A 10861-nucleotide genomic window follows, 5' to 3' on the forward strand; every position below is an offset into this window, starting at 1 on the left:
GCGGCGCGGCGTAGCGCAGCCGCGCTGCTCTCGAGCGACCTCTTGCGGCGGCGGCGCGAAGCTGCTGGCGCAACGGCCGGGCGAGGCGGGCGAGTCGAGGCAGCCGACGCCGCTCGGCTCGGAGCAAAACAAACCAGCCAAACGATAGGCGGGCGCGGAGCGCAGCGGACGGGCCGGCCGCGCGCGCGTGTGTGTGTGTGTTCGTGTGTGCGTACCAGCGTGCGCCGCGGTGCGCCGCCCCAACGGAATTTTGTGACATTTTGTTTCGCCGAGTGAAGTTTGACAGTGTGTTACGACAGTGAGTGTTGACAAGAGCGCACAGCGGTGAAGTTCTGGATTTTTCCTCGGCGGCCCAGCAGTTTTCAACCCAGTGGTGGATTAAAAATAACCCAAAGGTAATTTATCGCCGGTGTCTTCTTCAAGGTGTGGTGCAGGAGGACCACTCGTGCCGAGAGGGTTTGCTCGTGGTTAACGCTCGTAGCGAGAGTGTAAGGGGTAGGTCTGACGGCTAGGGGTGGACCGGGGGCGTCCTTCGAGTCACGCCGGCTCTGACGGGAGGTACCCAATACCTGCAGGATGCACACCGAGCTGGACTCTTGAGACGCGCTGCGCACGCCGCCACCACCAGACCAGGGCAACGCCTCAAGAATCCACGAGCAAACCTCCCGACAACCCTCTGGCACCCAGGTTAAGGTACCCGGCGCGCCGCCCGGAGCGGCGGGGTGCGCAATGGGCGCGGCAGGGGTGGTGGGGTCGGAACGTACCCGCGGGTACCGCCCTCCTCCCGGGGTCCGCGGCCCGCGGTGACGTCACGCGTGCGAGGTCTCACCACAGCTTTGCACGCTCCTGGCCAGCGAATCGCACCGCTTATCCTTATCGGTCCGGCAGGTTCAAGAGTTCACAGCGGCGGATTGCCTCACGAGAGCGCGCGTCACTGCAGGCGGGGCGGGGCGGGGCGGGGGCCGCACCTAAACGGTCATTGCGAGTACCACCCGCCGGGCCATGCCGGGACCAGCGGTTGGCGCGCTCGCCTGTTCTGCCCTGCGCCAGGTACCTGGTACACGGGCCTCCCGCGCAGGCCGGGCCAGACTCGCCGGGCCGGACTTGGCGCGCGGGGCGGGACGCATGTTCTTTGTCTGCGGCGGGAGAGAGGCAGGGTGCGCGGGTGGGGCCGGGAGAGCGGCGGGGCCGGGCGGGGCGCTATGGCACTGAGGTGTCGTCCTGGCCGCATCCCGGGCGGGCCAGGACGACGGGCGCTGGTCCTGGGGGCGGCGGGTGGCGGGGGAGACCTGCGCCGCTGACATTGAGAACTGGACAGGGTCCCTGGGTCTGGTCGGGGTCGCGCCGAGGTTGGCCCGCGGTCAGACGAAGGTCGCCGCGCACACCACCCGGCGGCGGCGCAGGAGGAGGACCCGCAGAGGAGAGGCCCTACAAGACGTCTGCGGGGGAGAGCCAGCACGCAGACGGGTGCAATAAAATAAACCCCCCTGAAAAAAAAATTGTCTCTGTAAACGCAAGTCTAGACGGCTCGCAGACAATAAGCCAGCAGGGGGTCTTCACAGAAAACGGGGTTAATTTTTAGGAAAACGCAGTGACTTTCCGATGCATTGCATTGTCTTGATCCCCCTGCCGCGTGGGAGGGGGGGGGGGTCGCGGTCCCAGTGCCGCACCGCGCCGTACACAGGACCGCACCGCTCAGCACCGTGGCCAATGGGCTCGTTCCGGCCGGGACCGACGCTGTTGTTGCTGCGGCTTGGAAAAGTTGCACAAAAGCCTGTCTCTCTGACTTCCTCCCCCTCGCCCCCCACCCACCCCCCTCCCTTACGAATCGTGTGTTCGACTTGATACCGATTGATGATTCCTCCCCGTCGGTTGAGCTGGTTGAGCTATGCGCCCTAGCTGCGGACACCGGCCCTTGCCGAGGAGTGCCTCATCCTCTGCTGCTCCAGCAGCCCTGCTGGCGTTCACTATTTCCTCCCTCGCAGCTGGTCACCACGGCCCGGCCCCGGCCATGGCCTGGCCAATAATGGCTTCCGGGCGGCTGCTAGGTCACCGAGGTCCGATTGTCGTCGCCTCCTGGACACGGGCCGGGCGGGCCGCCAAGCGGCAGCACCGCCGCCCTCCTCAAACTCCCGCAGCCCTCTCCGGGAGTTGCGTCGGTCCGTTCCAGGGAGTTTTGATCGCTCTCCAGAGGATGATGGCGACGAGGAGGAGGACGATGATGATGATGTTCCTTTCGACGCAAATGAAAAAGTCCGCTATACCGGTGCTACCAGCTGGCGACAGAGAAGAAATTCGAGCCTGAAACGACATTTTTTCCGCCCCGACGCAAGCAAACACGGGCGGTAATGAGACTTTCCGCCGCGTCTTCCTGTTTCCCTGAGCCTCCTCCGACGCGTTTGGTTCCGTCCCGGATGACGCACACGGTCACGGTAGCGCCGAGAGGTTCTCCTGACCTAGACCGTCGCCGCCCCTGGAAGTGGTAGCGCACACAGCGCCCGGCTCGCGGAGGTGTGAAAGTTACGCGGCCAGCGTGAAGAGCCGGGGCGGGGCGGAGTGTGGCGCAACGGGCCTGGGGCCCGCGGGCTGGGCTGTCTGGTCAGCTGAGGTGGCCGCCGGGCCGGGCAGGCAGTGCTGGTGGAGCTTCCGGCGATAAGGCTTCGGTTTGTTTAAAAGTCGCGAGTGCTCGGCGCTGGATGCGCGGCCACGCACGTCGTGCGTTGATGTCCCCACTTCAGGAAAGGGCATAGCGAACGCAGGGCCGTCCCGAGGAGGGCTGGCCTCTGTGCCCACCCCACCCCCACCCCACCTTACACCTACGCCCTCCTAGCAGACCTTCGCCTCGGATTCACACTTTCGTTGGAAAAGTTACGTGTGTGCGGTGCGTTGCGGCGCGGGTCTGCTGGCTGCCACCCCCGGCTGCCCGAAGGCTGGCTGCCTGCATGTCTGCCTGTCTGCCTGGCTGCCAGGCAGACCGGAGTCGGGTGAGCCGGGCTGGCAAGGCTGGCAACCGCCAGGCCGGCTCGGCCGGGGGGTTGAGCAGACGGCGAACGGACGGCGAGGCTGGCAGGCATCAGGCGGACAGACCGACACGGCAGATGTTCGATGCTCTGCCAGCCCCAGTCGGCGCGGGTCGGCGGGGGTCGGCGGGGGTCGGCGCGGGTCGGCGAGGGCCACACCAGCCCCGGCCGACCCGCGCCGACCCCACCAGCCCCCAGCTGTCTGTGCCTGGCCAGACCCGCGCCGACCCGATCGGATCCGAGCCGCTATGCTGCAACGCGCAGCTCCTCGTCCAGGTTAATCCTGGAGGATACTGGAGAGGACTGGCGCGAGGCTAACTCTCGCGCGGTGTCTGCATTGCGGAGCCAGCACTGCGCGGGGCGGATATGGGTCTTTATTTCCAGAAGGAAGTGATCCGTGTCGCAGACTGCTCCCCTCCCTTCCCCTTTCACCCTGCCGCTCGTCGGCCTCGCCTTCTCTGCCGTGCTTTGCAGTGTAGGATTCAGTTTTGCCAAGGGTTTGACGGCGGCCGTTTGGCAGTCGGGGGCAGCCAACGACCCGTCACGACGGAGCCTCTATGGTGAGACTCCAGCACCTGGGGCTGGGCTGAGGCTGGGCCAGCGGGGTGGGGCGGGAGGCAGGGTGCGCCCGCCGAGGCAACGGGACGTGTGACGTCAGCCACCCCTGCCCCCTCATTTCCGGTGGCTGGCAGCCGGGCCCTGAACCGGGGGTGACGGCTGCTGCTGCTGTTGCGCCCTTGGAGAGGCGGCGGCTGCGACAGAGTGCGACAGGAATGGCAAGAAACACTTCGGCCCGGTCCCTTTCCTCTTCATTATTCCCGCTTTGTTTTGAATACGCGTCGCGGCAGTATAGGCCGCCGTGAATAAAAGTGTCGGCGACCCTCGTCATGCACGAATCCAAATCCGAGCTGCGGAAAAAAATGAAAAGCCGAAACGATAAAAGAAATTTGTCCCCATGCGGCTGCACGAGTGAGGAGGGCGCTGTGCCTTTCGTGTCACGGTATAGTACGCTCTTCTCCGCACCCGACGCTGCCGACGTCGCCGCCAATCGAAACAACTATCTACAACATTATTTGGTAGCCGGCAAAGTTTCGGCTCCGGCGCGTAGTGTGCGCGTCGAGGATTCGGCCGCAATAAGCCGACAAACTTGAACCCCGGGCTCCTGCTGCTGCTGCTTGTGTCACCCAGGGAAGGGAGGGCGAGGGGGCGTCCAAGTCCACAGCCGAATAAAACTAAACAGCGCAAGCCTGTGGTGGTCTCATACCAGGTGGCTGATTAACCCCGCGCACTTCTGTAGTTAGACTGAACCGCACACACGAGTGCGGGCGGGCTTGCCAATCGCCCCTGTCCACGGCGCCTTACGGGCCGGGTGAGTAGGCAACCCGCCCGCACTCGTGCGTGCGGTACAGTCTAACTACAGAAGTGCGCGGAGTTAATCAGCCACCTGGTATAGTCAATGTATCGTTAGGTGCCTCTGGACAGCGATGACGGAGCGGGGAACAGACGCGCCCCCGTGACCTGCCCCAACGGAGAGCGGCGCCCTTCACTCCTCCAACATGGCCCCGGCCCGGCCCCCGCCCGCAGCCCTCCTCGCCCCCCGGGCCCGGCCGCACACACCATTCTCTTGCGCGGCGCGCCCCGTCGCCTATTTTTAGTCGGTACTGCCCGCTTTCGCTCCGCGCGCTCCCGCACTCGCGGTGCCGGCGTGCCGGCGCGGGCCTCCCCTGCCGGTTTGCCCCTCGGCTTGTCGCGGGCGAGCCGCACGCCCCGCTGCACGCCGCGCACGCACCTGTACTTGGGGCTGCGCGGCTATTTATACCGGGGCGGGCGGTGTGCGCGCCTGGCTTTGGCGATGCTCTATCACGTTATTGACATTGAACCTCCGCGCGGCCCGGCCGCCCCGGCCCCGCGCGCCCGCCGGCGTTGGCGTTATCTTTGGCAAGGCGCGACTATCGGGCCGCCGCGCCGCGTGGACCACAGAGTCGGAGCCACGCCGCCGCCGCCGGCTGAGAGAGCCGCAGCTAGCGCGGGTGGAGCGGGGCCCGGGGCCTGCGCCATTCATGTTGGTGACCGGCCAGGGCGGGGCCAGGGCAGGGCCGGGGCGCCTCGCCGCGGGGGGAGAAGTGGCGCTTAACATCCTCAGTGGCACTCGTGTGGAGTACAAGTGGCTCCGAGGGAGGCTTGGGGGAGGCAAGGTGTCGGGAGGGGGAGGGAGGGTGCCGCAGAGTGGGGTAGGGTGAGGGTCGTGCGCAATCCTTTGAGGGGGATGGCAACCCCCTCCCCTCCCCTCCTCCCGCGGGTCCAGTGATAGACCGCCAACCCCTCCTTTCCCCTCCCCGCAGGTGCGTTGCCTGCGATGCGGCTACCACCGGGCGGGTACCGTGACGTGCGCGTGGCGGGGCGTGGCCGGGGGTTCATTTAGAAGGCCAAGCAGGCACCCCGTCTAAGTCTCTGGCAGGGGACACTCCGAACTTTTCAACGCGAGCGTGCCGTGCTGTACCAGGCCACCCGAAAACGCTTACTTTTTCCGTTCCTCGATCACCAGATCGGCGGTTCGCCGAACGCGGCCGCGCGCGCCCACTGACGACACTCTCGATTGGGTTGTGACGCAAACCCGGCGCGCTATGTGCGACGCACTGCGCTACTCAGTATCATCCCGCCTTGCTTCTCGTGAATCATTTGGCTTCGCCGTGCACTTTCTTTGTTTTCGCCTTGTTTTATCCCGGGCTTATCGATCGGTGCCGTTTCGAAGTCACCGTTACGTAAGTGTGTGTGTGGCGCCGCCCAGCACGGTCCGCACCACGTGCTGCACCCGCTGGCTGCTCGGCCCGGCGCGCGGCCCGTGACAACCTGCACCGCGCGGAGGGTCTTCGCTATGGGCGCCGGCCCCGGGGCGCGAAGTGCAGCTGCAGCGTAGTCATGCTTCATACCACCAGGACGGGGAAAGTGGAGAGGAAAAAAAACGGGAAAGTGGGGAGAAGAAGGGGGGGGGGTCTTTGAGGGAATGGGCGTCACCATTAAAGCTGCAAAAATAGCAAGAAACGCTGCGCGGCGGTGCGTGTCAGCCTCTCAGTGCGAGTCGAACAGCGCGTTCCGCTCCCCTGACGGCGTCCTGTCGTGTCCTCACTTTCCTCGTTTTTACGCGCGCGCCCGGGCCAGTACGGCACCGCTCTGTCTCCGCCTGGCCGCCCACGTGTCTAACCCCGTTGTGTTTCTGTTTCCAGGCTGGCCGAGCTAGCCCCAGCGCCATGACCAGGTCATGAGCGCGGCGGGGAGCCAGGGGCACGCCCTGGGGCCCCAGTATGGCGGTGTCGGGGGAGGGGGCGGATTCTCGGTCCCCACCCCGACCTCTACCGTCCACGACGACTACCCGCACGACGTGAAGGTGTCCGCCGCGTCTGGCCTGCCGCCCTTCAGCTCGTTCGAGATGGCGGACGGCGTGGGCCTCGGCCACACCTACACGCAGCTGGACCACCCGTCCCAGCCCTGGGACTACTACGGGGAGGGGCTGACGGGTCGCCTGATGGACCGCGACATGCACAACCCCTTGAACCAGCCCACCTACCGGCCGTGGGAGGGGAAGCCCATGGACGACCCCAACGGGCCGCACGGGCCGCCCAACGGTGGACCGCCGCCGCCCGGCGCCTTCCCCGGGAGCAAGCTGCCCTCCTTCCAGTCGCAGTTCACCTTCGCGGAGCAGCAGCAGCAACAGCAGCAGCAGGACGGGCAGAGCTTGGCTCCGTTGCCACCCGGCGCCGCACCCGCCTCCCCCAGCAGCACGTCTGGCCTGCCTAGCTTCCACACCCTTTCGGCGGTGCCCATCCCCGGGGTGCCAGGCGTTCCCGGTGTTCCCGGGGTGCCCGGCGTACCCAGGGGCTACCCTCTGGTGCCCGCCCCCGTGCCCGTCCAGGCGCGAGAGGTCCCCGCCATCCAGCAGCAGCTGATGGACGAACGCCACATCCACCTGGCGTTCGGCGGCGTGCCGCCGGGCGTGCCACCCCCGGGTGTGCCGCCCCCAGGCCTGCCGCACCAGCAGCTGGCCCAGTTCCACCACCCCCTCCTGCCTGGCCACCCGGGTCACCCCGGCCACCCGGTCCACCCTGGCCATCCCGGTCACCCGGGCCACCCCGGCCACCACGGCCACCCGGGCACCACTGTCCTAGTGAAGAGCGAGCCCGTCACTATTGTGACGTCCACGCCGACCCAGCTCACCCACCTGCACCACACCAACTTCCAGAACCCCATGGGAATGATGGACAAGTGCGACGAGAACGGGCACCTCAGCAAGCTCGAGGACGCCGGGCTGCGCGGCCTCGACTCACGCAAGAAGGAGCGGAGGAAAGTGCGTGCGTCCTCCATGGAGAGCTCGGCCGAGTCGGACGGCGCGGGCTCGAGCAGCCTCGAGTCGTCCGGCCAGGTCGCCGCCGTGTCGTCCACGGCCGGGTCGGGCTTCAAGTCGCCGCTGCAGAACAACGCGCCGCCCACGACGCAGGGCCCGTGCTCGGACGACGGCGAGAGCTCGTCGGGGGAGAAGCCCGTCAAGAAGAAGCGCAAGCGGTGCGGGGAGTGCATCGGCTGCCAGCGCAAGGACAACTGCGGGGACTGCGCGCCGTGCCGCAACGAGAAGAGCCACCAGATCTGCAAGATGCGGCGCTGCGAGAAGCTCACCGAGAAAAAGGTAAGTGCCAGGGTCCTAACTTCCTAGGTGGGATGGGATGTCGCTCTCTACTGTAACTTTAAACACAGCAGTGACCAGTTTCGGCTCCCTTGGAGAAGAGGGGTCATTCAGCGTGAACCGCTGTGCCGTTTCCTCTCATCCCAACCCGTGCAAGCAGCTCAATGTTTTCTGGTCCCGTCTGTACCGCGTGCGTGCCCCTGCTGTACACTGCCGTGCCTCCCCTCACATCGCCCTGCCTGTCTCTCTGTCTCTGCTCCCTCTCTCTCTTGGAGGGCCAGGTGACCCGCGCGCTCGTCCTGCCTCGGCCAATTAGTGTTGGGTCCTGCTGCCTCCCCTGCGAGGGGTGGCTGGGGCTGCGGCTGCAGTGTCTCTTGTCTCCGTGAGTCTCGCCCGCGGCGCACGTGGGCCGCCCGCGCGGCAGCACCGTGCGCCCCATGCGACGAACAGGCGCCACGCTTCTGGTTTTTATGGAGCCGAGTTTCGGGAACTGTCTGCGCGGGTTGTTTCTCGTCCTTTTTGCACGCGCCGTGACAGCGCAACGGCGGGTATAGAGGAGGGGCCGCCGAGCGCGACCGGCGCGTTAAAGTGGGCGTGGCGGCGGGGCGGGGCGCGGCGGGGCGCGGACCGAGACGAGGTATGCACGGCCCGTGCCGTTTCGCCCCGCGACGCTCGCCCCGCGCCTCTCCTTGCCCAGCCCAGCACCGCCGTGGTGCGCGATGGTCTTCATTCGACCATGTTTGGCAATGCTCGCTTAACGGCGAGATTGAAACACACGGGAGGGCCGAATACGACAGCCTGCGCGTCCGCTAGTCTCTATGCGGCGGCGACGGCGGCGGAGATGGGCCCTGCCGAGCCGCGTCTCGCGTCGCGAGCTGGCACCTCTCCACGGCTCTGTGGCGGGGCCGTCCCTAAAAGCCGCGGTTTGAAAAACAAATGTGCGCCTCGCTCTGGATCCGTTTTCCCTCACTCGGAAGAACGTCATTTTAAACGCGCCGTGTGCTTCTGATGTCGCTGTGTCCGGGGCGCGGCGTGGCGGGGCGGGGTGGGGCGGGCGGCCCAGTGTCTATATGGCACATCCTGCCGGTGATTGAATTAAGTCGGACTCGTCCCAAATCCGAGCTTCCCGCCAGAGGCCCCCTTGCTGGGCATCAGAGCAGGCCCACGTCACACTTGAAAAAATAATGACGGAAAATAATAAAAAGGGTGACGGGATCCATCCCGCGTAGGTATATTGTGATGGAGTCGTCAGTGACGTCGACAATCCGTTATTAGAGAGCAGTCCCGAGTGGGGCTGGGCGGGGCCTTGCGAATGTGCTGCGGCCCCGCTCTAATTGAGTCTGGAATTAACACGCTGGTGCGAGCGACGGGGTTCTTCAGTCGAAATTTTTGCTTTATTTAACGTTGTCGGGGCGCACGGTGGTGATCTCGTGAGCCGCCCCGCCCGGCTGCTCCGTTTCCCCATGGGGGCCCAAAGAGTCATTTGTCCCAATTGGGTGACGTGCCGTGTTTTTGAATCAATCTGAAGCGCGCCCGCCCCGCCGCTGCCCCCCGCTCGCTCTCCACGCTCATCCCGACCGAGTCCCCCTAATTTGACAATGACGCTGGCGGGGACCTGCGCTCTCTGCGCTGCGCGACGCGGCCCAGGATGACGTCAGCGGTGCGTGCAGGGTGCGCGGCAGCCACCCGCGCGTCCAGTCCAGGACGCCGCGGTGTACATCATCATCACACCAGCGCGGTGCGGCGCGGCGGCGCGGCTCGGCCCGGCTCTATTGGAGCATCCTGTTTAGCATGCAGTACAATCAGGCCTACAATCTCGCCCAGCGCTACTAGCGGGTTTGCGGCCTCCCGCTCAATCTGCGACGGTCCGCGAGGCGCCCGCCCCGTACGCCCCGCCGCGCCACGACGCACGGGCCGCGCGTGTTTGGTCGTTGGCGCGGTGCTTATCCCCCGCCCTCCACCTCCCCGCCAACGCCCCCCGTCCCGTCCGCCCGCCGCGGCGCGTCTCGGACGGATGGGGCGCAGGTGCACGTCGCGCCGTTCTTCGGGCTTCACCACAAGTCCCCCGGCAGAGGCCCCTCGGCGACGACGCGGCCGGGCGCGGCGGCGCGGCGCTCGGATCGGACACGGCGTGTCAATACGTTAGTGCTCCTGTCGCTGCACACGCGGAGCGGAGTGTCGGTCATGACAGGCTGGCCGCGACCCTCGCCCCGCCCGTGACCTTCGTCGCGCTTCCCTGCCTGTCACTCGGCGTGTCTTGGAAATAACGGTGTAAATGAGTAATGCCGCTCCGGCGGGCGCACCATTTGCAATTTGCATGATGCAGCGCACGATGCATTTGCACAGGGGGAGGAGGATTGGCGTGTGCTATTTCCGTGGGCACCACCAGGGGTTGTATGTTGTTGAGACTGCATTTCGCGCACTGCTGGCTATGGGGGATTTCTAGCATTCTAGTTTAGTTTGGAAATGAAACCTTTAAATATTCATTACTCGGCCAGCATTGACTCCTGTGTGCGAGCTGCTGCTGGGGTGTATATGTACGTTTGTTGCTCGACTGTCGGGAAAAGCAGCGCCGATCGTCCCTTGTTGATTTGAGTGCACTGCACCGCACCGACGTAGATAGCCTAACAATCGTTCTAACATTTCACCGTTTTGCATGCCACTGCACCCCATTTAATAACACCTAACATTTACTAACCATATACTAACCATTTACTAACAAACTAACCTGTAGTTAGTGTGCTCTGAACTGTCAAGAGCAGGAAACTTCATATGCGCTGATCTCAGTTTTTTCCACCCATAACTTAACCCCGGAAAAAATCTGCGTTCTATTCGCATCTGAATCGTTCCTTCTCAGATACTTTCTCAGCCATCTTACTAATCATGTAGTTAGCTACTAACATTCATACTAACTGATTTAACGCACGTTTTGCATGCCAGGTAAGTATGTGTCTCGTCTCCGTCAGCGCAAGGGTGCCCCCCTGGTGCCCCGCGGACGCCCCGCCTGCCCCGCCCGCCGCACCCTGGCCTGCCCCAACCAGAATGTGAGGCGCGGCGAGCCGGGGCGTAGACACTCTGGCAGTGATAAATCGTAACGCTCCGGATACAAAGAGGCGCGGGGGCCCGCGGGGTGGCGTCTCGCGCGCGCCCTCTCACTCTCTCTCTC

The 10861-nt window shown here is 65.1% G+C and overlaps 1 protein-coding gene across 2 annotated transcripts in view; it reads left to right on the forward strand.

Moving 5' to 3' along the window:
* The first annotated feature begins 114 nt into the window (after positions 1–114).
* Positions 115–10861, forward strand: part of LOC113214477 (methylcytosine dioxygenase TET) — a 61330-nt gene continuing 50583 nt past the window's right edge. For both annotated transcript variants that reach the window (XM_052270891.1, XM_052270892.1), the window contains exons 1-2: positions 115–395; positions 6245–7698. In XM_052270891.1, coding sequence (XP_052126851.1) covers positions 6280–7698 — 1419 coding nt within the window. In that variant the 5' untranslated portion in view covers positions 115–395; positions 6245–6279. The remainder of the gene's footprint in view (positions 396–6244; positions 7699–10861) is intronic.

The sequence above is a fragment of the Frankliniella occidentalis genome, unplaced genomic scaffold (genome assembly GCF_000697945.3).
Source record: "Frankliniella occidentalis isolate FOCC.00 unplaced genomic scaffold, Focc_3.1 Scaffold143, whole genome shotgun sequence".
Classification (NCBI taxonomy): Eukaryota; Metazoa; Arthropoda; class Insecta; order Thysanoptera; family Thripidae; genus Frankliniella; species Frankliniella occidentalis.